At 44.0% G+C, this 26766-nt stretch overlaps 1 protein-coding gene across 4 annotated transcripts in view; it reads right to left on the bottom strand.

The window, feature by feature from the left end:
* Positions 1-25518, bottom strand: part of Tnpo1 (transportin 1) — an 88615-nt gene extending 63097 nt beyond the window's left edge. For all 4 annotated transcript variants that reach the window (XR_008219565.1, XM_052743458.1, XM_052743457.1 and 1 more), the window contains exon 1: positions 25387-25518. Coding sequence is in view for 3 of the 4 variants with exons in the window: in XM_052743458.1 (XP_052599418.1) it covers positions 25387-25401 (15 nt within the window). In the remaining variant the exon portion in view is untranslated. The remainder of the gene's footprint in view (positions 1-25386) is intronic.
* Between the last annotated feature and the right edge of the window lie 1248 nt (positions 25519-26766).

The following is a 26766-nucleotide window of genomic DNA, read 5'->3' as shown; positions in this document are numbered from 1 at the left end:
GAGTTTTAAAACACTCTTGACTGGTTGACTGCTTAGGACAAGTGGTTCAATTAGCCACTTGGAAGAAACATGCTAAGAAGTTAAAATCTTCATTTTCCAGCAGTACGAACTTATTGGTGCCAAAGTGCTGGCAGACAGGCAGACCAGAGAGAACTTTAAATAAACGTATTCTTAGCGTGCAGAAGACCTCTGACCATTAGATATGCCGCCAACATTAAAAGGTGTGTGTCTCAGTGACTGAGTGATGAGGGAGAAAAGCCTGATCCCCAAATTCAATCCAATCCCTAAACAAGCACTTCTTAGACTTCTGCTTATCCGGCATTCACCACAGTGTGAGGAGACAGGCACTAATCCACCACATAGGGGTAGAAGCTGGGAGAAGTTATGCAGCCTGTTCAATTTATATGGGACAGAGGGAGTTACTCAACACCAAATTATGATTCCCCAAGTCTGTACAGAGCTGAGTAATAACAGTAATCCACGTGCCAGGCTTTATACTGCTGTTTAAATGTGTTTAATTCCACGCATATATACTATTATTATCTCTACTTTCCAGGAGGATGGGACGTAAGAGAACGAAAGCAGTGTGTCCAGTCACAGACAGTATAAACAAAAAGCCAGGATTCCAAGGTCTGCCTAACCAGGGCCAGCACACACCCTACCCTGTTCCCTTTGGCACTCCACATGGGTGACTAGTCAGAACTTAACAGTGGGCAAGCAATGAATACTCTTGGTGACACTTTTCCCATCCTATGTATCACCAAGAACTCGGCAGCCCTCTTGAAGCTACCCTCTCCAGTTCAGTCACTTCAGGTCTGAGGATTGTACCTTGTGTCTAGAGCTCCTTTCGGGGAAAGGCGGCACTGTGTGTGTGAAGGCCAGTCTCAGGGACTGTCTGTCCACTTTAGGAAACAAGGTCTGACACCAATTAGACTAGGGTGGCTGGCCACCTGGGACTCACTCTGCCTCCCCAGCGCCGGGGATTGTTAGCATGTAACACTATGCCTGGCTTTTTGCCCGTGTTTGCGAACATGCGCGCGCGCGTGTATGTGTATGTGTGTGTGTGTGTGTGTGTGTGTGTGTGTGTGTGTGTGTGTGTGTGTTGGAGATCAAACACGTCTTTATGCTTGCAGAGCAAGGCACTTTACCAACAGAGCTATCTCATCGGCCTCATGTTTTAGAGTTTAACCTTTTAATCTTTAATCAAAACAAAAGGCTGATAGGACTAGTGTCTCTTCATATTTAACTTTTGTTGATATTTGTCATTTCCAAAAAACAGCAGTTCCTTGTTGAGTTCTATAACAAATTTAACCATCATAGTGGGTCTCCATCTCCATGTATCTTTGAGCAACTTAAGCCAATGGTTTCTGAACTGCAATCATATATCATAATCACTAGAGACTTGCAACTGGATGAGAAGCAGTCGACCTCAGTATGTCTACCTCTGGAAACACTCAGTGCTTCTTACTCTAGTGAGCGATTTCTGAACTAAAATGACAAAAACAGAAGGGAACAGATGCAGATTTAACTGGTTAACATGGAAACCTAGCTGTCAGAAGCTGCCGAAACCAAAACTTAAAGCACACTGTTCAAAGTTACTGAAGAATTTGTACCACAGAGCTGGAGAGATGGTTCAGTGGTTAACAGTGCTGTTCTTGCAGAGGACCTCGATTCCACTCCCAGGACCAACATCAGGTGGCTCACAACCACCTGGGACTCCAGCTCCGGAGGATCCTATGCCTTCTGGCCTCCCAGGCACCTAAACCTTTGTGCACACATGTGGGGATACACACACACACACACACACACACACACACACACACACACACACACACGGAGGGAGGGAGGGAGAGGGGGAGAAAGAGAAAGAGAGAGCGAGAGCGAGAGAGCGAGAGAGAGAGAGAGAGAGAGAGAGAGAGAGAGAGAGAGAGAGAGAGGAAAGGAGGTAGGGAGAGGAAGAGGGAGAGACTAAATCTTAATAATTTGTACTTTACAGCGCAGACATACCAGAGGTTTTGTCATTTAATGGTGATAGAGACTGGGTAAGAAATTGCACTTAGGCCCAATGGCAGAAAAGGAAACCTAGAAGAGTTCAGTTTTGGTGGAAGAACAAAAGTACTTATTTCTAATAAATTCCAAGTAAAACCAACCAAAGTCAAAATGACGGCCCTTGAATGGCAGTCCACCCTGTGAGTAACCCCGATCCTAAGTTGGCCGCGACACCAGAAGGAAAGAGTGGGCTCCAGGCCCCCAGCACCGCAGTACCTGTCACTAGGGTATACCGGTGCTCCTCCATGGCGACATCACAGGGCTGTTTTTCTAAACAGAATTAGTGCCATTGCTTACTGTAATGAGACACAGGACACGGGCCCTGGGACATGGAGTTAAGGGGAAAGCTTCTTTAAATTCTCCTCTATTACAACAACATGACTATAAATTTTATTTCAGAACATTGACTATTGCCAAGAGGTTTTAATACTTTTTAAAATGTTTTTGTATTTGATTTGTTCAAAATTCTCACTTGAATTGAGGAGCTAGTCTTAGTGATGTTGAATAACTCACTAAAAGTCACTTAGCTACTAAGTGTTAAGAACTGAGCTGGGAGGCCAGAGAGACAGAGGTTCTGTGGTTAAGAGCACTTGCTGCTCTTGCAGAAGACTGGGGTTTGGTGCCCAGAAGTCACATGGAGGCTCACAACTGTTAACTCCAGGCGCTCCAGCACCCTCTTCTGACTTTAAGAGTATCAGGCACATGTCATGTGCATACAAGCATTCAGTCAGAACACTCACGCACATAAGTAAAAATGAATATTAAAAAAGAATCCAGCTGGAATGTCTTCCTATTTTGAGTTCAATGTTTCTACTAAACTGCTTTGGTTCATAGGTAATTATGTAAATACAATCAATAAAAACGGTAGTCTGTCTTAAAGAAACGTTACTCTGTTGTTGGATTTTTAACTCACTGGTTTAGATGCTGGCATGCATAAAAGGTGGAGACGAATCTGTACTAGTCTCACGAGACGGTGATAGTGCTTGGTAAAGTGCTGGTACTGAGCGAATGAAACCACACCAGCATCACGTAAAGCTACTGATCTTACTAAACGTAAGGCATTGGTAAGAGGAGTAGGATTTAAAAAAAAAAAAAAAGGCCAATTCTTCTTCCCATGAAACATCTGAAATTGTTAAGTCAATAAAAGGAACGGTCCAATACTTTACAGATGCTATTGTACATATTTATCAAGTGAGCGAGCCATGCTTGAAAACTAAGCTGACTCTAAGGAAACACTAGAGAGTACATGGGCTAACTAACCACTCCATACCGGTAGTCTTGAGGACAAGCATGCCATTTCACTGTTAGACTGCTCTGAAGTTCTCAGACAGCCTGGCTAGTTCCCGTTCATCTCCCAACTATCCTGAAGTACAGTGCATCGATTCGGTATCTCACCATTTCAAGGAAAACAGAAAAAGGAGCACAGGGCTGTGTTCACTCTCAAGGATTAAATTAGAAAATGGCCAGAGCAGTGTGAAGAGTAATGGTTAAAACACGGTAAGCAGTTAGAGATGCGATTAGCAGCAGTGTTTACCTAATCTTCCACCTGTTCACTAAAGGCACACTCACTTGTAACGGGGTGCGTTCTCAGTAACGTTCAGCTCGAGGACAGACACAGCAGAAAAACACAGCAAAGGAAATAAACTTTAAAAGTTTTTTCACACTTATTTGTGTGTATATGTATTTTTATCTGCATGTATGTACGTACACCACACACGTGCCTGGTGCCCACAAGATCAGAAGAGGGTATCAGATCCCCTGGAACTGCAGCTACAGCTGTGAGGCCCCATGTGGGTCTGGGGACTGAACCCGAGGGCTCCACAAGAGCAGCAAGCGCCAGTAATGGCTGAACCATCTCCCACGCCCGGCCCAGAAATCAATTTTTGTAGTTTTAGTTCCTAAGCTGCATTTTATTTATACATACACACACACACACACACACACACACACACACACACACACACACACACACACACACTTTAACTGCTATGAGTATAACCCCAGTTCTCTCGATTTTATGTTTTCAGTAAACTTTCTGAGCAACAGTTAATTATCTGCGAAGTGAGCCGATGAAATAAGGCTATAAAGAGCCACAGCTGCATTCATTGCTTCACACTACACTGCCTATTGAAACTGCCAGTAAAACTCAAGATTTCCCCGAGCCAACCTAGACCATCCATCGGACAACAGTAAGACGAAGAGGATGTGCATTAGTTTTGTATTATCAAAGAACATTCAACAAGAATGTGCTGCTTCACCTGTCATGTAAAGGGGAGGACTGCTGCTGTGGTTTGCATGTCACACTGAAACCTACTTTCCAGAGGACAGCAAAAAGCGGAGTCTTTGGAAGGGGAAAAGGGCTTAGGAGAGGGTTGAGGTGGACTGTTGGCCCTTCCATTCTTACTCGGCCGCATGCTATAACCACATGAAGACACAGCAAAAGACCAGGAAGGACTCCACCCAGTATTCTGCTACAGTGGCATCAGCAGGCTTACACAGGTGATACCGTAGAACCAGAAAAACTGAAAAAATAGTAGAGGAATATGAGAAACAAACAGAGACATGGAAACCAAGTGATGAATATTAAATCCGATAGGAGTTTAATATGCCCGAAAATATTAAGAGAAAAAACACAGGGGTTGGTTGATGGTGATCTTCATAGTCTGCAGAGATAGATAAAATACATCACAAGAAAACTTTAGAGTCAAAAAGTGGGGAAAAATGTGTAGAAAATATTATCAAACAAAGGATGTTACCACCTAACTAAAAGTTTTAGTACAAAAAGCGGTACTATACAGTCCGAGTGTTCAAATATGTTATCTGTTTTTTAAAAAAATTATATTGGGGCTGGAGAGATGGTTCAGAGTTTAAGAGCACTGACTGCTCTTCTAGAGGACCCGAGTTTAATTCCCAGCAACCACATGGTGGCTCACAACCATCTGTAATGAGATCTGGCACCTTTTTCTGTATACATAATAAATAAATCTTTTTAAAAAATTTATATTGAACATTATTCTAACATTATTAATTTGACAAAGTAAAACACACACACTTCTGTCACTCTACAGTGGTTCACACATCCCTATTTTTATGATGTGCCAACACTTTGTTTGAAAGCTTGGCTTTGTCTCCTGTTTTCTCTCTTGTCTTCCATCCTCTGAAGACATTTCCTCCCAACTGCTGTTAGACTGATTTGCAGCACCCCTAAATGGCATGGAGGACAGCAGGGAATCACATGAGTTTTACTGTGGCTGGGGCATAAATAGTAAACCCAACTTTGACTGATGTCACTGAGAACTGGGGACCATGAGCTGAGATAGTCTGTTTTCCTTTTACTATAACAAAACAATAATGAAGCTTAACGAGAAATGTAAGGCTAATAAACTAAGGCCAGGTATGGTAATGAACACTTTAATCCCAACACTAGGGACGCAGAGGCAGGCAGATCTCCGAGTTCAAGGACAGCCAGGTCTACAGAGCGAGTTCCAGGACAGCCAGGACTACACAGAGAAACCCTGTCTCTAACCCCCCACCAAAATTAATAAATTAAAAGAATAAAATATGAGGAAATTTGAGATTGTGTTGAACACAGGATAATGCTAACCAAATGTGAGTGTATAACTCTAAACTGAATACTGGCCTAATTAGTAACCCTAAGTACTTAGAAAGTATTTGGTTATAAGTATATGACTCTAAAAAATGAATATTGTCCTAATACTAACCCTTACTGAAGTTTCTTTCACAAGTAGAGAGGCTGCTTTAACATATCATTCATCCCCCTCATCCCACAAACCTGGATTCATCAATTAAAATCTAACTGAAATAACCACATTTAACCATGAGAAAAAAAGAAAAAAAGAGCACTACACAGCAGATAGCCAATCCTTTTATTTAAACATAAGGCTCAGAAATCAAAAGTACAAATTAAGGGGAAGAATTTTATTTCTGACTTTAAAACCAGAGCATGCAGTTTTAGGAGACCTTTTCTACCTTTATGTTTGAACGGCACACTGACATCTGATAAGCACCTCCGGAAAGCCAGGGGCCCCTTCCTCGAGGAATTAGCAGTCCAGAGCCCATGTCTCAGGGAAGAGAATCATGGCCAAGCTTACTGTGTGACCTCATTTCCTAAACACAACCGATGAAACTTCAGACAATGCCTTTCCATGTGATGAATCCTAGTACAAAAGATGAGCTCTAGTCAACTTTCTTTCCCGGGAAGACGATCAGGCAGTACTAAGAGATTTAAAACCACTTGCCAGTTCTTTTTTTTTTTTTTTTGGTTTTTCAAGACAGGGTTTCTCTGTGTAGCTTTGTACCTTTCCTGGAACTCAATTTGGAGACCAGGCTGGCCTCGAACTCAGAGATCCGCCTGGCTCTGCCTCCCAAGTACTGGGATTAAAGGTATGCGCCACCACTGCCCGGCTTTTTTTTTTTTTTTTTTTAAGATTTATTTATTTAGTATACAGTGTTCTGCCTGCATGTGTCCCTGCAGGCAGAAGATGGCAACAGATCTCATTATAGGTGGTTGGGAGCCACCATGCGGTTGCTGGGAATTGAACTCAGGACCTCTGGAAGAGTAGTAGTCAGTGCTCTTAACCGCTGAGCCATCTCTCCAGCCCCACTTGCCAATTCTAAAAGTTTTAAGCTAAAAGGTCACAACTTGTAGGCAGGTAGCCACACCCAAGATAAAATTACAAAGATCAGAAAGTCTAAGTAGAGAGAATTGGATCAGCACAGAGGGATGTAAAGTATGGAGCAAGAGCATGTGGAATGCCTTGCTTCCTGATTACTTTGTAATTCTAACCCATGACTGACTTAAATAGATTCCACCCTGGATTTCAAACTAATGGAATGTGTTTCTTTTCCTTGAAAAATGTATAGCCAGAGGCAGGCATGAAGGCGTATGTCTTTAATCACAGCACACTGGAGGCAGAGGCAGTCGGATCTCTGAGAGTTTAAGGCCAGCCTGGTCTACATAGACTGCTCCAGGACAGTTAGAACTGCATAGAGACCCTGTCTCAAAACAAACAAACAAAAACAACTGAAAAGAAAAAAAAAAGTTTAGCTTGAAAGAAATACCAAATAACTATTCAAATATCCGTCATATAGTCATATTCATCATGTGATTATACAACACTATGAGCAACAAACTTCCCCAAGTGATTTTGCTCCATCTGAGTATTTGTACTTCTCTAGGACCTGTTTGTTGAGTTGGTACAAGGTAGCTCACGAGCATCCTGGGAATGCATTTCCTTAGCTTGTACACCAACGTGAATTTGCAAGTGAGCATCAAAGTCCCTGAGAGGTACTTGGTATAGTGAATACATCCAGAAGGTAGAGAGGAAACTGGGTAGAATTATGATAGCTGCCAGTAAAGGCATGCACCTCCTCTACTAAAAATTCCTTTGTTATCCACTTTTCTTTCTTCCTTCCTTCGGTCTGTGTGGGTGGGTGTGCCTGTGTGATGAATCTTTGCAAGAATGTATGAAGGCCAGAGGACAACCGCGAATGTTCCTCGTGAACCATCCACCTTTATTGTGTATATTTTTTAAACAGACTCTCAGTGACCAGAACTTGCCCAATCTGCTAGGCTGGCTGGCCAGAGCACCCCAGGGATCCGCTTGTCTTTGCCTCAGCAGTCTGGCACAGGTTTTCAAAGAGGGTTCTAGAGATCCAAGTCATTTAAAGGCAAGCCCTCTACTTTTGTTTTGAAGGGCAATGGCCTCCTAACGTTCACTTCGCTAACACTATCCAAGTGAGAGAGGTAGGACGGTGGCACTTTTCCCTAGGGTGCCCGTTTTAGGACACTGCTTGTTTCTCAAGATCCTTCACGTCTCCTGTATTTCCATGGGGTAGCACTGTGAGAAGTTGGTAGACAAACACATGCCTTATTTGGGAAAATGTGAAAGGGTCTCCAGCAATGGTCTATCAGTACAAACTGGTATGTTCTCATAAGAGTAATACACAAATAACTATCTGGAAAACTAATTTAGAACCAAAGACAGTACATAAAAGAAAGTTCACGAGAGAAACACACACTCTCTCTGTCTCTGTCTCTGTCTCTCTGTCTCTCTGTCTCTCTGTCTCTCTCTCTCTCTCTCTCTCTCACACACACACACACACACACACACACACACACACACACACACACACGAAAAAGCCTGGACAGAAACAACAAAAAGTTAGTAATTATCAATGTGGTCATGTTATAGGGGCTTTAGGTCTTTATTTCCCCATAAAACCTTTTAATATTGTGAGTTTATAATGCTCATGATGAAAAATCCATCTTCCCACAGTGTAGTCGTTGGAAATCATATAGAGCAGGGACCCCAGAGAATGGCCCTGGTTCATGATACAATGCTGTCATTCAAAGCTGCAACTTAAGTCATGGAGCTTCAGTTACACTTTGAAAATGTGTTAGGAAGGCGGAGGTGGAGGTGGAGCCGGAGAGCCAGGGTGTGAGTGCCAGCACTCACATGGCAGCTCAGCCCCTTCTGTGTGTGACTCAGTTCCAGGGATCCAACATCTTCTTCTGGCCTCCACCACCACCAGGCACGCACATGGTAAACAGACACACAGGCAGGTAAAACACCAGACACAGAAAAATAAAAATAAAAATAGACAAAAATTAAAAATAATTTCTAAAAGACAACATAAAACTTTATAAAAGGCACAAAAGCATGAAATACAGTCTACAAAGTTTTTTGTGAAAAAATTTTGAAGGTTATCACACTTTAAAGAGTTCAGTCTTTGGGGCTAGTGAGAGAGATAGCTCAGCTGTCCTGGGTTCGATTCCCAGACTCACACTGTGGCTCACGGCCATCCCTAACTCCAGTTCTAGGGGATCTGGTGCCTTCTTCTTCTGACCTCTACAGGTGCCAGGCACATCAGCAGTACACATGCGTACAAAACATTCATAAAACAAATAAGCTTGAAGGGCTGGTCTCAACATCAAAGGACAGAAACTTTATTTTTTCCTTAGAGAACAAAAAAAAAGCTCACTTGTGATAACCACTCTAACTCTGTGTGGAGCCGACTTTAACAATGTTATCACAGGAAGAGATTACTATTCAGACCAACTTAAATGTAAAGACACAGAGAGGCAGTAACACTGCTCAAATTTCAACATAAGAACCAATGCCACAATTTTACTGAATTTCAAAAGCATCTTTTAGTCATTTCCTAATTTTTCAAGACACTGATGCATAATTGTGAAAATGCCATGCAGGAAAACACCCAGAGATAACTCAAACAACATGGACAGAACTAACAGAAAAATCGTAAAAGGTGAAAGCTTAAGACAAAACAAACAAACAAATCTACCCAGAAAAGAAAGCCTGTAATTCTACAATGGTTTTTGAGACTTCTGTAAGAGTAACTACAACAGATTTTCAAAAAGTCCTCACTATAAATACCTAAAGAAAACGTTACATAGTTATGAGTCACAAGAAACTAGATGGTACAGCTTCAACCAACTAAAAGAGCGGCCAGTGGTGGTGCTGCACTTGCGAAGAAAGAGGTTCCCAGAACACTGAGATACTAAAAACACTTCACGAAACCGCAGATGAGAACTGCTTACAATTTCAAAAGGGCGGCCGATGGATTCTGCTCAATGAAGCCAGTTTGGTAAGAAGGGACAGACTGGGAACGCATGCTTTCCCTGGTTTAGAATTCAGGGCACAGCCCTGGTGTCTCTGTCACCTTCCAGGCAGATAACCACTGAAGCCTACACACACAGTTGTAGACACACGGAGTCCAATGAGAGGCCTCCAAAGGACTCACTGTTTCTACTACCCTAAACTGATTCTTAGAGTCAGAAATGCACTTCTTACGAAATAAATTCCTCAACTTCTCCCTAGAGAAGGGTGGGGCATGGACAACAAATCTCTCCTTAAGTCATCGTGAAGCGATCCTTTAGTTTAAATAGTAACTGCAGGTAACAAGCGATCCACACACTTGCAGTCAGCAATGCAGACATCTTTTTAACTTCTGGTTAATATGGTTTTTGGAGATGAGGGCTTGCTATCTCACCATGTTGCCCAGGCTGGCCTCAAACTCAAAGGCTCATTCACAACCTCCCTGGGCAGCGGGCACATGCAGCAACTGTGCTTGGCCTGGGTTAACACACACTCCGAAGTTCCCTATGAGGTAAGGCAGGCTTCTCTGGAGCGCTCTCCTTTTATCCTGCTCCTCGTTCACCCTCTCAGTTAAACTCTGACATCTACTCTGCTAGTCCTCGATTCAGTACTGTTTAGGCTAAAACAAGATTCCAGAAAAATCCACTACCTTTACAGGGCCTCCACTGTTCCACATCCTTTATTTGTTTGAGCAAAGGATTTGGGCCAAAGGGATGGTATTTGGCAAGGTGATCCAAACTCACAGCTATAGCCTGTCTGGAGCTAGAGCCAACAGCCAGACTCAACACAAACTGCCTCCCTCCAACAGTCTGTAAGTCTTCTGTGCCATGAAGAGTTTACCAAAAAAAAAAAAAAAAAAAAAAAAAAAAAATCTAAAAAGACAAGGGCATTAGCATTTCCAAGCTCCTCTCTCAATTCTCTGCACTGATAATAACTGTGGGGCAATGTTACACAAATGATTTTAACTCTTGTGCCTTATTTCTTTACCTAAAAAGTAACCAAACACCATATTCCTTTCAGCTTCTAGAAGTAAAATATTTTGCTTAGTGTAAATAATGAACATGGTTATAATTCATGCACCAAACTGGCCTCATTTCTGTTCTTCAAGCTACTGCAATTCTCCAAGTCTCTCCTGCCTTCCAGAACCTGCTATTTCATTCAGTCATGCAAGTGATGCTCTGGGAAGACTGAGAGCTACCTGTAACTTGGTTCTTCTGAAAACTACGTGGGCTCCTGTGAAAGGTACAGGGCTATGCTTGCCTTGGTCTTTTCTTTTCCTTTCTTTCTTTCTTTCCTTCCTTCCTTTCTTTTTTTTTTTTTTTTTTTTTTTTTTTTTTTTGAGACAGGGTTTCTCTGTGTAGCTTTGCGCCTCTCCTGGATCTCACTTTGTAGACCAGGCTGGACTCGAACTCATAAAGATTCTCCTGGCTCTGCCTCCCGAGTGCTGGGATTAAAGGCGTGCGCCACCACCGCCCGGCTGGGTCTTTTCTTATACAAGTCACACTCAGCAGGAAAAGTAATGCTGAGCTGGGCATGGTGGCTCACGGTTTTAATCCCAGACAGGGGAAGCTGAAGCAGGAGGATCTCTGTGAAATGTAGGACAGACTAGTCTACATGGTGAATTTGAGGCCAACTTGGTCTACAGTTACAGGACAACCAGGCCTCTACAGTAAGACCCTGCCTCAAAGACAAAAAGAAGCACTTTAGGAGCTCAAACAAATGGCAACAGAGCGAATTTGTTTTTTGCTTATTGGTTTGGTTTTTGTTTGTTTGTTTTTTCTAGACACAGATTCTCTCTACATAGCCCACGCTGGCCTGGAACTCAGAATCTGCCTGTCTCTGCCTCCTGAGTGCTGGGATTAAAGGTGTGCACCACCAGGCCTGGCTCAGACGCAGTATTTTAATTTTGTTCTTATACTAACTGACTTTTAGCACAAGAGGAGTAATCTAAGTATTTTATTTTACAGAAATTTCTTGGTACACACCTTTTAAAGGTACACACCTTTAATCCTAGGAGGCAGAGGCAGGTGGATCTCTGCAAGTTCAAGGCCAGCCTGGTCTACAAAGCCAGTCCCAGACAGCCAGGACATGTTACACAGAGCGCGCGCACACACACACACACACACACACACACACACACACACAAACAAAAAACAAGTAAACAATTAGTATCAACAACTGAAAAGTATCATTTATGCTAAAATGTGATATTCTGACACAAAACTTAAATACCTTCACTTTTCTTGCTGTTCCTTCTGTCCTGACTGACATAAACTGGTCTTCTATCAGAAGCACTGTGCTGGAGCAATGGCTCAGAGGTGAAGAGCACTTAGCTCTGCTCTTGCAGAGAACTCTTCCATAACTCCAATTCCAGGAGATCGGACACCCTCTTCTGACCTCTGTAGGCACTAGGCACGCACAGTGAATATACATAATGCAGGTAAAACACTCATATACATAACAAAAATGATACATCTTTTAAAAAGTTAAAAACAGAAGCAATACACTAACGGCCTAGAAATGTTGTAAATTTTATTATTTTATTTTATTTATTTATATGGGAGCTCTGGCTGCATGTATGTCTATGCATGCCTGGTGCCCACAGAGGTCAGAGAGGGTGTCAGATATCCTGAAACTAAAGTTACCTCTGGATGTGAGTTCCCACTCATGCTGGTCCTCTACAACAGCAGCCAGTGCTCTCAACCACTGAGCCATTTCTCCAGGTCCTGATCTAGAGATTTTTAAAGTATCACTGACTTTGATCTACACATTTGACTTCCTTGTCCACTTGCAATGACGACTTTCATCTTTTTCTATGTACTGTCTGAGAGGATTGTGGTACAGGGCTCAAACACACACTGCACTCCCTCTGCTTGGCTCTGAGTTCTGACTCTATCACTTATCAGTCATAGTAAAATAATGACTGCAGAATTAAGTCTAAGAATAAAATGAGACAGCTAATAGTACTACCTACATCTCATGGGGGTTGTTTTAGAGTAAAATGCCAAAGTTCTGTCTGTCTGTCTGTCTGTCTGTCCTTTTGGTTTTTTGAGACAGGGTTTCTCTATGTAGCCCTGGCTGTCCTGGAACTAGCTCTGTAGACCAGGCTGGCCTTGAACTGAGAGATCTGCCTGCCTCTGCTTCCCAAGTACTGGGATTAAAGGCATGCGTCATCACCATCTGGCTCAAAGTTCTGTCTTAAAACAAAACAAGAGAAGAAAAAAACTCCTCTTGTCTAAAAAAGTGCTAACAGTTAACTATAACACAAACATCTGGACTGGACTGTGTATCGACAGGAGAAAAACCACAAATGGTGTACAGGATATTACTGGAATAAGCAACCAACTTTCCTGTGCATTTAAAATTCCTCCATGCAATATCTAACACTACAAAGACTGCCCACCCGTACGCATACCCAAGTTTCCTACTCCCTTCTATTTGCAGAAACGCTCCAAGGTGACCTAGTGTCATCCTCACTTCTTTACTCCACTCCAGAGACAGAATCCTGGGTGATTTCCTGGCTCCCTTCCAGCACAGTGCAGAACAGAAGTGACCATGTTCTCCCTGAGTTGTGGCGTCACATCCCCATGGTTTCCCTTTTACCTTGCTGGCTGCCCTGCTAGTGTCCTTTGATGACTCACTACCCTTAAACATGGTAGGTTGTCTTCTTTGCTCCATGTCCATTAAATCCATGCAGTCTGTGTCATTAAGTAGCACCCTGAATTCTAGACTCCAATATCCAATGTAAGACATACCCATTTGTCTGTTAGACAGGCATCTCATATGCAGCACTTTTTGGACAGTCTTGTAGCTCCAATGTCTTGGACCTTGCAATCTGCCTATGAGACCTACCACTCTAAACCAGACTGAGAAAGAACTCTTGATTTCCTTCTCCAACCCATTCAAGTCTACTCCCACTCGGTCTATTATCACTAAATGTCACTAGTTTTCACCCAGTTGTTCAGATAAAAACAGTAAAAGGTCATCCTGGATTTTCTGTTGGTCCCACATCTAAAATCCCCCCAATGCTGTCTAAATATACCTTCAAATGTGCTCGGAATCAGACTGCCCAGTCCTCCACCAGAGAGGTCCAGACATGGTGCTTTCTAAGAACATGACCTGCTACAGGAATTTCCAGGCCTCCGTTTTGCTCCCGTATAGCTGCTTGAGATAAAGCAGTAATGATGACCTGGTGAAGCCTGTACTTAGTCATGAACGGGCTTATACTCCTATCATATATCATAGCCTTCAAAGCGGTTATCTAACCTGGGCTGTACTTCTCCAAGGGCATTACGGTCCACCTTGTTCGCCATGTTTTAGTCACATCGGTTCTCTTGTGGTTCCCTTGCCACGCTGGCTCCTCCTTCTCTCGGTCAGATTTCTGACCACTGTGACATTTTAGAAGACAATGTCCTCAGCCCTCCTCTCCAGCCTATTAATCTATTTCTTCTCACTGCTTCATTCTTTAAAGTCTCTATTTCATTATTTCCCTTTTACTTCATTAAAAAAAGCCTGGGATGAAAAATTACTGTGACTCTTTTCACTGTCAGGAAAAGACGACAATATGAAATTCAAACTCCCTAAAACCATCGTAACCTGGTTCCCTTCCTAGAAGTACTCTGGGATGTGCTTTTGTATTATCCTTGTAAAGTTCTTTTCTGTGCATCTAAATATGTAGAAATAATGAAGCACTTTATTTCTGCTCTCTAACAAATCATTCAAAGCGTGCGTTAGGTTTCCCAGTCATTGGATATAGATTGATGATACAGTATATTTCATCGATAAACACTTAACCTATTAACAGTTTTGAATCACTGCAAGCCACCTGTTCACTTAGCTATTCTACTAGGTACATTCTAGGATTCCTACAGCCATGTATTTTATAAGCAGCCTGGAAAGGGACAGAGCAATTTAAGGGCTGGGACCATAGCTCAGTGACAGAATGCTTGCTTACCTATCATGTGCAAGACCCTGGGTTCACTCCCCAGCACATCCGAAAATAGAACTACCATCAATATCAAGAAAACAAAAAAACTGTAGGCCATCACAGGCCCCATATGCCTTGAATGCTCTTTGTTTTACAACCCTTTAGAAAGATCTGAACAAAGCCTTGGGGTGAAGTCACCCAGCCAAGCGGGTATTTGAGAGGCTGCAGACACTGGAGACCTAACAGGCGGGATGGAGGGAAAGTGGCTGTAGGAAGTGAAGCCAAGGGTGTAAGGGGAAGAAAAAGGAACGGGTCGAGCAGACCAGGCAGAACTTCACAGGTCAGTGTGAGGACTAGCTTTGCTCTGAGAGTCGGTCAGAAATGTTTAAGTATGTACAGGCTGCTGTAACAAAATATCCTAAATTAGCTAACTTAAAAACAGTAGCAATCTCTCAGCAGGGAAGTCCACGATCAAGGTACAGCTGGAATCTCATCAGGGCCTTCTTTCTGGCTCACAGACAGCTCTTTTTTGCTGTATCCTCAAAGGGACAAGAGGCACCTTTCTGTCAGGCCTCTTTTATAATGGGCACTATGTCTATTCATGAAGACCTGACTCGCCTAATTTAACCTCTGAAGTCCCTATTTTTCAGACCACAGCAGAAGCTACCACAGATACCATGGAGAAGTAGCAAGGGCAGTAAGGATTTACAGCAGCCTTCCTTTGCTAATGAACTGGAAAACAGCCAGGAGAGCCCAGGAAGAACAGGCAGACCACGAGGTAACACACGGCAGTCAGTGAGCAGGTTACAGTGGCAGTGGCTGGGACCAGGCTGATGGGAGGAAGCATGGGTAGATCGTCCATGGTATTGTGAAGATTCAGAAAACAGAATGACCTAAAAGAATAGATTTGAAGAAGAAAAGAAAAAAGTGAAGTCCAGAATAACATCAAAATTTCAGAAGATGCAGTTACTATTTAAAAAAAAAAAAAAAAAAAAGGAAGTCCATGGAGAGCAGCATTGGGCAGAAAGCTTAGGAGCTGAGCTTGAACGTGCTGAGTTTAACAGCTGTCCTTAGACACTGAGGCAGATATGATGAACAGACAGTTACATGAACAGAACAGAAGCTAAAGACATGTATTTGGGCATTGTTGATAGTTAGGAGACATTTCCAACCATGAGACTAGACAGAAGAAATGCGGATGGAGAAGTGGGGCCTGCCCCATAACTTCTTGGCAGTAGACGTCGGTGAGAAGAAAGGCAGGGAAGAATCACAGAGCAAGCACCGGGCACTGAGTACCGAGGAGTGTGGTACCTGGGCACTGAGTACCGAGGAGTGTGGTACCTGGAAAGCAAAGAAGCCAGGGTTTCAAGATGCAGGGGAGGAAACGGCTGAGACAAAAGCCCACACACTTGAGACTGAGGGAAAACACCACAGGCATACCAAAGGAGCCACTGGCTAACCTGGCGGAGGCAGAGACCCGACTGCAGAGAGATGGGTAGAATGTCGGAGGAACAAATTTGGTAATAGCAAGTGTAGACAATTCTGCTGAAGGACCTACCACAAGGAAATGAAATCGGAGAAGCAATGTTGAAGTGGGTCAAGTTCTGACGAAGAGAGAAACACAGTTGTCCCTCTGTACACAAGAGATCTCCATTCATGGACTCAACCAAGACTGACCGAAGACGCGAGGGCAAATAAAACCTGTGTCCACTAAACATAACACAGACTTTTCTTATTTCCTAAACAATACAGTAAGTGTAACGGCCATTTACACAGGATTTACATACAGTATTATAAGTCATCTAAGGATAGTTAAAAGAATATGGGAGTGTATGTGTAGGTCCTATGCAAATACTTTGCCACATCATAAAAGAGATTTGTGTATCTGTGAACTCTGGTATCCTGGTGGGGGAGGAGGGGTGTCCTGGAAACAATGCTTCAGGAACACTGAGAGATGACTTCAATCACACATCTGTTTTCTAAGAGAAATGATTCCCTAATGAAAATAAAATGGCCCAGACATAGTGGTGCACACTTTTAATCCAAGCAGTTGGGTGGGAGGCAGAGGCAGAAAGATCTCTGTGAGTTCAGGGTCAGCCTGGTCTACACAGTGAGTTCCAGGCTAGCCAGGGGACTACACTAAGACCCTGTTTCTAGCCGGGCGGTGGTGGCGCACGCCTTTAATCCCAGCACTCGGGAGGCAAAGGCAGGTGGATCTCTGTGAGTTCGAGGCCAGCCTGGGCTACCAAGTGAGTTCCAGGAAAGGAGCAAAGCTACACAGAAAAACCCTGTCTCGGAAAAAAAAAAAAAAAGACCCTGTTTCCAAAAAAAAAAAAAAAAAAGAACAAAATATATGCTATAGGAGAGAAGCTAAAGCTATATGTTCTTGAGCAAACAAAAGATGACGGATCTATCACAAAGGCAGACAACAATGGGTACTCTGAGGTCACAGGCAGGAGACGGGACACACTAACACTGATGCTGGAGGATCATGGTGATGGCAGGAGTCTGTGGAAATTCTCTTCACGTTACTTCAGTTGTCTTAGGAAAGCAGGAAGCAAGGTGCTGGGCTCAGAGTGAGGATGGGTAAAAAGAGAAGTCATGAACTACTTACTCATTTAGGAGCAGGAAATCAAGGAGGAACACCAGGCATCACACACAACCTAACTGAGATTTGTGGTCATGTGAGGTTGCGTGTGAACAAAATGCACAAGCACACAACTTAGGACCCTGGTCCTGCCAAACAAGCCAAGAACAGGGAAGGGATCCAAAGGAGCGGTTCAAATGGCTAACCATGGAATTTAAGCTGAGTGAACTCCAATGGAAAAGAGTGAAAACAAGACAGCATTGGCAGGGAGGCAGTGACAGGTGTCGGAGAGCACACTGGGGCCAGCAGCGGGCAGGGGTGAGGGCCTAGGGGTCAACTACAAAGCCAGGTTGTGGTGGTCAGAGGCCAGTAACTACTCAAGTGCACATACTGGCTGATCCGATGTAGGTAAAAAGACTCTGGAAGAGGCACCAGGCTACTAAAACAACCCATTGTACTTCTGTCAACTTCACACAAAAAAACAGGCAGCACTAAACAGGTATGTAGGCCTTCATGGAGGGAGGAGCCTAAAAGCAGAAACGGACTCCCAGATGCTGTTCCCACTTCTAGAAAACATTATGGAAGATATGCAAAATCCACCAACTAACGCAGGAACGTCTCTACAATAAAAGAGTCAGGTTCCCAGCAAGACAGGAAACAAACACCAGGCATGGTGGCACACAGAGGCAGAAGTGGCACTGAGTCTGCGACCAGCCTGAGATACACCGGAAACCCTGAAAAATGAGGGAGACAGGGAAGTGGACAGTAGGACAGGGCGACAGTGAAAGGAGAGAAGGGAATGTTTCTGAATATACCGAGGGGCTGGAGAACTGCCATCGCATTTAGGAGCTTGTGTTGCTCTCGCAGAGGACCCAGGTTCGATTCCCAGCACCCACATGGCGGATCACAACCTTCTGTTACTCCGCTGGGCATGCACATACATACATGCAGGCAAAATACTCACACACATAAAATGATAAAATAAATAAATCTAGGAAAAAATTTTTTAAAAGAGTATGTTGAGAGGGGGGCTGGGGAGATGGCTCAGTGGTTAGGAGCATTTGCTGCTCTCGCAGAGGACATACAAGGTCACTCACACGATCCCTAACTCTGGTTCCAGGGATCTGAAGTCCTCTTCTGACTCTCAGGCACCAGGCCTGTACCGTGCACATACATACATGCAAGCAAAGCACTCATACACATAAAGTAAAAGAAATAACACTTAGAAATATGAATATGCTAAAACTTTTTTTTTTTTTGGCAGATACAGTAAGTCCCAGAAGGGTGGCACACGCCTTTAATCTCAGCACTCGGGAGGCACAGGCAGGTGGATCTCTGTGAGTTCGAGGCCAGCCTGGGCTACAAAGTGAGTTCCAGGAAAGGCGCAAAACTACACAGAGAAACCCAGTCTCGAAAAACCAAAAAAAAAAAAAAAAAAAAAGAAGGCATAATGTAAGGGTAAGAAGAGTTAGGATGGGGAGGTGGGTGGGGCTGTGTTACAGTTTTATGAATGGAATGCAAAAGACAAAGGGAGACAAGGGACCTGGAGGTTCTGCAGTTACTGACAAAGCTGTCCCAACACCTGACTACCCACCCTGTTAAAATGGAAGTCTAGGGCAAAATTGGCCTCACTTTAGAATACCTGCTTCGGGTGTGGTAGCACACGCCTTTAATGCCAGCACTCTGGCATGTGCTGGTGTTTGAGGCTGGGACCTGGGTTACACAGTAAGACCCTGCCTAAAAATACCTAAGTAAACAAAGAAATAAAATACCTGTGCTGATTTAGCCGTGTGTGAATTCTGCTAGACGCCTTCTGCAGACGCTGTGCGCTCTTCTGCCAGTATGATGGGGACTTTACCGCCTTTTAGTAAGACAGCACCCTGCTCACAGACACAGCTCTGTTTCCTCCCCTAAAAAACTGACTTGTGAAAGGTAGGGTGGCACACACCTTTAATCCAGCGCTCCGGGATGCAGGAGCAGGAGGATCTCTGTGAGTTCGAGGCCAGCCTGGTCTATATAGTTAGTTCTAGGAAAGCCAGAGCCACACAGAGAGAGAAAAAAAAGAGACAGGGAAAAGGAAGGTAGAGAGGGAGGGAGGAAGAAGAAAGAAAGAAAAAGAAAAGGAATTGAATTGTTTTCCTTTTTAAGTATTTCATAATTTAAAAAAACCCATTCTGTTCTTGATGATTTACACAAGTAATGAGCATTTTTCTTTCTTTCTTTTTTTTTTTTTTTTTTTTTTTTTTTTTCCGAGACAGGGTTTCTCTGTGTAGCTTTGCGCCTTTCCTGGAACTCACTCTGTAGACCAGGCTGGCCTTGAACTCACAGAGATCCATCTGCCTCTGCCTCCCGAGTGCTGGGATTAAAGGCGTGCGCCACCACCGCCCACCCACATTTTTCATTTTAAAATTTCATTCTTTCTAGTGCAATTCAAGACCTGGGTCCAAATGGACCAGTTGTCCAATTAAAATCCTTGAGGCAAATCTGGCCACACCAGTTAGTAGCTTCATGTCTGGAGCTGCTTTGCACGGCAATGCCCAGGCTGGTATAGGCCACAGAGTAGAAAACATCTATAGTCTACCCATGTACAGAAGAGTGCGGGCCTGGCCCTATGCATTCAGGTCCCTGACCTGCCCAGTGGTGGCAGGTTCTCACCTCTTGTGTACTCAATGAAATGGGCCCTCCTCCACTCTCCATGGACTCTACCAGTCGTCCTGAGGCCAGCACAGGCTTCTGTCATAAAACCTGAAACCCTGTAACTGCTGTGGCACTTCTCCATTTACACAGTTCTCCACACTACATACAACGCCAGTCCTAGACCTGAGCAATGGCACACAGCCCAGGGAGCCTACTTCTAAGGGCTGACTGCATTAACTGACTTCTAAAACTTGCGTGTTCTCCTATGTTCTAGCCAAACAGTTTTAGTTTATTAGGTATTTTTCCTTCTCTTTTTAAATATTGGGGTGGGGCAGGTGTGAAGATCAGAGGACACCCCTGTGTGTCAGCCCTCCCCTTCTACTTGCTCACTGCTGAGGACACTAGGCTGGCCAACAAGCTTCTGGCCGTCTCCATCTCTGCCTCCCTTGTCTCTGGAGGGAGAGGTGATTACAGATGCAGGCTACCACACCGGGCTTTACGTGTGTTCTGGGATCCAAGCCCAGCCCCTCACACTTTCGTGGCAAGCACCTGACCCAATGAACCATCTCCTCAGCTCAGGTATTTCTCAAAAAAAAAAAAAAAATGTTAATTCCTAATGGAAACATGAATGATAGTGGCTCTGTAACTTCATGTTCATTTTTTAAGATTTGGTTGGCACCATCTATTACTACGCATTTGTTTGCACAAATGCTACATGAATTTGGACTAGTCAATTATTTCTCTCCTATAGTTTCTTTCGTTAGTAAAGACAAAATGATAGAAAGGACCCGTGTCAGTGGGAGTGATCTGTGCACCTGGAATAAAGGGGATGTAACGTCACTATTTTACTATGTTTTAATCAGCTATAAAAACGCAACTGAGCGCACGTGTGTGTGTGTGTGTGTGTGTGTGTGTGTGTGTGTGTGTGTGTGTGGAGGGGGGGTTGTTCCTTTCACTTCCAGCATAAAGTCTTCTATTCTTTTTATGTTAAACAGCTCTAGTCTTTCTGGCTTATTTCTCCATTAAAACTTTCATTTATTTCACCAGTAGTGGGCTTCATCAAGTGCATTTTTCAATCCAATTACTTAATGGGCCTTTAAACTTCTCTTAGTCACTAAATTTAATCAACTTTGTGATTTCTTTGGTTTTCCCCTTTCCCATCTGTTTGAGACCATTAGTAGGAATGCTGAGCCCACATATGCTTGCCGCCTTCATTTTACACTTCAGATACCTACGGATCTACACACCTCCCTATATATCCATCGATACTGTATTTCAGCCAGGCAAAGATTTTTTTTTTTTCATTTTCTAAAATGTGGAAAGTTAAGCTCTGTCTGGTTTAATTTTGTAACTTAACCATTCATTACTTCCAACTCAGCTAACTATTTTAACAGTGTGGCCTATGGTCTACAGGCAGTTACATATATAACATTTTGAAAATACCTATTACATAGAAATGTACAAATAATATCATCTTTTACTTAGGCAGACCTAGATTCAGGGTCAGGCTTGTACATCTAGCCCTTGGGCAAATGTGTATTCATCTCCTCCCATCAATTAAAGGGAAGTAATTTCCATGTATGAAACAGGACTATGATGATGAGAATTATGGAAAAGAAGTACTCTATACCAGATGTCTACAGGTAACTCCTGACATACTACAGTGGAAAAAAGTACTCATAAAGTCTTTCTTCCCCTTTCTCTCACATCAGTAGGTGCATTAATGTTATGTTGCTTCTATTTATTTTAGGACCGTTATTAAATTCCCTCAAGCAAGCCTAGCACAGTAGTGAACATCTATTATCTTAGCACTAGGATAATGGTGTCAGAAGGATACAAACAGGCTAAACCTGAGCAACAAAGAGAAATTGTCTTAAAACAAAGCAAACAAGCCAGCAGGCCTAATAGTAGAGATTTATAAGCACATGCTAAGGCAAAAGGATTAAGATTAAGGGCTTCCTGGACTGGAGTGAGTTCAAGGCCCGCCTGCATAACTTAATCCTTTTTCAATATGTGTAGAATGAGGTCATGAGTTCAATCCCCAGCAGCACTCACACAAACAGCCACAATATAACCAAAACACCACCAAGAGCCAGGCATAGTAGCCCACACCATTAATCCCAGCACTCAGAAAGCAGAGGCAGGCAGATCTCTGTGAGTTTGAAGCCAGCCTGATCTACATAGGATGTTTCAAGATGGCCAGAGCTACAGTGATGGACCCTGTCTCAAAAAACTACCATGAAAACACTTGCTTTAAGCAAAAGCTGTTTGGCAATATGGATTCAGAACTTGGGATGACACTCAGTATCATAATGAAACAGAAAATGCAGTAATTGTTTTATGCACAAAGATGTTCATTGCAGTGTTTCTTATATAACTAACTATAAGAGATTAGAAACACTTTAGGAGAAATTCACACAAACATTATATAATCATTAAAAAAACAGACAAAATAACAAAATAGCTTAAGAAATGTTTATACCAGGTGTTTTTTTGTTTTGTTTTAAAAAAGCAGAAAATTACTTATGTAATAAAATCTCAATTGTAGGAAAACAAAAGCAAAAACCCATTTTGTAAGGAAATATACCAAAGGGCTTATAGAAATCGTTATACGGTCCTGAGACTGTGTTTATTTCTTAGTTTTCTAAAATAATCACCCACAGTAATGACAATGATGAAGACATCGGAGATCCGTGGAGCACTCACTCCATGTAGGCTAGGTTAAGACAGCTTACTCTCCTAACTCATTTAGTTCTCCAAACAAACGTAATCAGACAAAACATTGAGACACTGTAACTTGCTTCAAGTTACACTGATAATTACAAAGGACCTGGCTTGAAGTGTCTGCTCCTGATGTCCCCACCACACAGGACAGCTTTATCTTAGGTCATAGAGCAAATCATTAGAAAGGAACCCATCGATTCAAACCGTATGCTCTTCACAAAACAGCAACGTTTCTTTTGGGTGCTGAGTGAGGAGTTCCATAGTCATTGACTGTCTTTTGGAAATCAAATGTGGCCACCTCTCTGGTAGAAAACGTATCCATATTATCTGGTATGGAAAAATTTGAAGGCAGCCACGTGTGATGGAGCGCGCTTTTAATCCCAGCACTGGGGATTAGGAGGTAGGAGCAGAGGTGGTTGGTGGATCTCTATGGGTTTGAGGCCAGCTTGGTCTACAAAGTGAGTTCCAGGATAGCCAAGGCAACACAGTGAGACCTTGTCTCAAAAGACAAACAAAACCAAACAAAAAATTCCAAGACAAATCTCCACCCTCATTTCCTGTTTCAATATTTCATTTGATCATGGAGATGATTAAAAGCTAACATTCTTACTTATTACTCCAACTGAATACTTTCAAGAACACTACTATAAGTCTCAGAACCACCCAATCAAAGTCCCTCTTAGAACTTCTCTTCACTAAGCTCTACCTGCTCCATCACAAACTACCCACTCTGACAACCCACTCCCTCTCTGACCTGCCAGACCCTTGCTAACAACTGCTGAGTAAAACCTCATCTTCTGAAAACTGCACTCACTCCAACCCTTTCTATTTTGAAAGGGCACCGTCCTCCATGATTTTGAAAACCTCATCAGTTACTCACATGAGTTCAGCTTTCTCAGGCTTTGCAAGTAAGCCAGTGTGGGGAAGGGGGGAAGAGAGGGAGAAGGGATTAAGTCTTTCTGGAACCCATCTACCACTTTTTTTTTTTTGAGACAGGGTTTTTCTGTGTAGCCCTGGCTGTCCTAGAACTCAGCAAGCCACCTGCCTCTGCCTCCCAAGTGCTGGGAATGGGGATGAGCACCACCAGGGCCCTGTGAACCACATTCTTTATACCTGGCAAAGAAAAGCAGTCCCCACCATTGCTGGGTTCCTCACTTCTGGTTAAATTCACTTCATGTCTAACTTCATTTGGCTTCCTTATAACCTCATTTCCTAAAAAAATGTTTGCAAAACCCAATATGGTTAACAAATACAAGAAACTGCTCTAAATATTACTTGTTCACATCTCAACACAATCCATTTAGTTTTTAAGAAAACTGAATGCACACAATCACTTTAACATTATATTAATTAGTAAGGGAAAAATCAGTCATGAAAACAATGAATATAACAAATATTGATACTGGAAAGAGTCACAGCTAGGATGTATTTTTTTTACCCAAAAATCTATTCTGCTCATATTATGTAACGACAAAAGGCTTTTAGGAATGGAGGTAGAAGTACAAAAACTATTTGTTACAGGTCTTTCGGTGGGAGGAATTCCGTGTCCTGACTCGGGTGATGATGGAAGTACATGAAGGCTGTTGGAAGGCAGAGGCCCCTTTCCAGAAAAGGAAAACGAAACACGCAGACCGCAATAGGCTTATACTGACTCAAGTGAAAACAGTATTGCCAAACCACTGCTCACCCACACCCATGTGTCAAGGATTTTAAAGGAAATCCGAACCTCTCAACTAGTATTTTCCCTTTGCAGTTCCAAGTTTTCACCTGGGACAGCCATTCTCTAGAACAACTGGGACGCAGGGTAAGGGGACGATAGAAACCATAACCCCTCCCCAAAGCCCAAATCCTCCGCTACTTCATTAAGGACACTTTCCTTTCACTTTTAAATGAAAGATTCGATAGGGAGGCTTAAAATCCAGCAGGTACTTTTGGTATCCTAAAGATGAACACATCTGAATGGGCATATTCCAGACAAGTCAGTTCCAAACACTGATTTTACCAAACATTTTGCACTTAAGAAGCATCTTTTCTTCAGGGGGAAAAGCACGGCTTACTAGTCATTGAAGCCATTACTGGTTAACAGCAGGACAAACTAAGCTTCTTCATACAACCTTCCCAATTGGTGGACAGCCTCCAACTTCGTTTCTACAGTTACAGCAGCCGATTTGCGACTGGCATAACAAAGTGAAACTGTAAACAATCCCTGCAAAACCCACGTGATTTAAAAAAAAATTTTTTAAACAACGCGAGATCATTTCTAAGAGGAAGAAAGCCTTTCTAAAACCAGTTTGATCGCGGCGGCGGGTCTGTTCCTCGGCGGCCGTTCCCTGCGGCGTGTACGGACAGGACAAGGGGGAGACGTGCAAAACCCACAAACCTAAGCAAAACCCGTAGTCACAAACATTAAAATGATGGAAACACGTCGCGGGGCCAGCAGGCCCTCGCGGGGGAGACGGATCAGCTGGCTGCAGAAACCGAGGTTGTGTGAGCTCCGGGACAAAGACCGGCGACCTCGGGCCCTAGCACGGTGCGGCCTGACAGGCACCGCACCAGCCCGCCCCGGCAGCTGCCCTCACGCCCTAGGGCCGACCTCCCGCCCTCCCCCCGGGGCGCCGCCCGCTCCGTCCGGGTCCCGCAGGGCGCCCGGGGCGGCAGCTGTTGGGCTTAGAACCGCGCCGTCGCCGGCGGGCTCCAAACGGCCGGGCCGGGTCCAGCGGAGCCGGCAGCCGAGCGCGGTCCCCCTCGGCACGGCGGCGGGTCGGAGCTCGCTCGGCCGCTTCCGCCCCTCCGCCCCGGCCACGCACCCTCACGCCACCTACCCGGTCCCACACCATCCCAGAGGCCTCCGGCGCTCGGGCCTTCTGCCGAAGCGGCGCTGCCTCCCGTCCGGGGCCTGAAATGGCTGCGGAACAAAGAGAATCTGGGCTCGGGCGAGCGCCGGTCCGATTGGCCGGGGGGCGGAGCCCGGCGCGGGAATCTTCGGCGGCGGTCGCCTTGGCAACGGCGGCGGGGCTGGGAACCCTGCGGCCTGGGCCTTGCCGGCCTGCGTCGGGCGGCGCACGGCAGCGGTTTCCCCGAGCCCGGACCCCGCGGTCTCGATCCCGCGCCCACCTCGCGGCCCCGCAGGCCCAGCCTTAGGGCTCGGTCGCTGCCGCGGCCGCCGCAGCCCGGCCTGGGAGTATGAATGCCTAGATGCAGGGAGGGACCTTCCTGGAGGGGAACGTGCCCCGGCCACACTCGTGTCCCCCGCTCTAGCCCCCGAGTGACAGCCGAGCCCCCGAGCCAAACAGGCCGCTTAGCCCACAGCCGAACAGTGGCAGCTTCCCCCGGTACGAGGGAGGCAGATGGATGTGGGCGGACCGCTGCCCGCTTGGTACCAGACGGGCTAAGGAGATGTGCCGATCTAGCACTAGATAAACCCAATCCAATGATTTAGAAAATTCAGTCGACCTCTCTCGGTATGTGTCTAATATAAAACTAGTTTCTTGAGCTTGGAAATAATGAGCTCTCCTCGCCTGAGACAGCCACCGTGAGAAAAGTACTGTCATGTCAAGCTGAAAAATGTTTTAAAATGGGAGAGGGAGACATTTTTAAACCCGGTTGCCATGATGGGAATGAATAGATACAAATTGTTCTCCTTCCCCCACCCGATTATTTTTGCACAAATTTACTCTGTATGAATATTGTAAGTGTGCACAGCAAGGTGCTCCTTATTTCCTAAGGTGAAGTTGCCAGTGAGAATTATCCTCACATCAGTACTTAGTGTCACAGACTTTTTGTTTAGGCAGTTATTGGTTGCTCTTCATCACTTTATATATAAAATTATAGTACCTAATTCTAGGAAATGCTAAATATTTAAGACAGCTTATTTATTGAGAACTTAAGAATCTTCTCTTGTAATACTCATTAGTATTACAATTAGTTTAACTCGAAGTTTGAGACTAAAAGATGATTTTTTTTTTTTTTTTTTTTTTTTTTTTTGTTTTTCGAGACAGGGTTTCTCAGTGTAGCTTTGCGCCTTTCCTGGAACTCACTTGGTAGCCCAGGCTGGCCTCAAACTCACAGAGATCCGCCTGGCTCTGCCTCCCGAGTGCTGGGATTAAAGGCGTGCGCCACCACCGCCGATTTTTATTATTAGAAAGTTGAGCATAGAAAGGGAAAGTATTTAAAATAATTAAAACATGGCCGGGCGTGGTAGC

Source organism: Peromyscus californicus, unplaced genomic scaffold, assembly GCF_007827085.1.
Source record: "Peromyscus californicus insignis strain IS unplaced genomic scaffold, ASM782708v3 Scaffold_18__1_contigs__length_77618521, whole genome shotgun sequence".
Taxonomy (NCBI): domain Eukaryota; kingdom Metazoa; phylum Chordata; class Mammalia; order Rodentia; family Cricetidae; genus Peromyscus; species Peromyscus californicus.
This window is presented reverse-complemented; position numbering and strand designations above follow the sequence as displayed.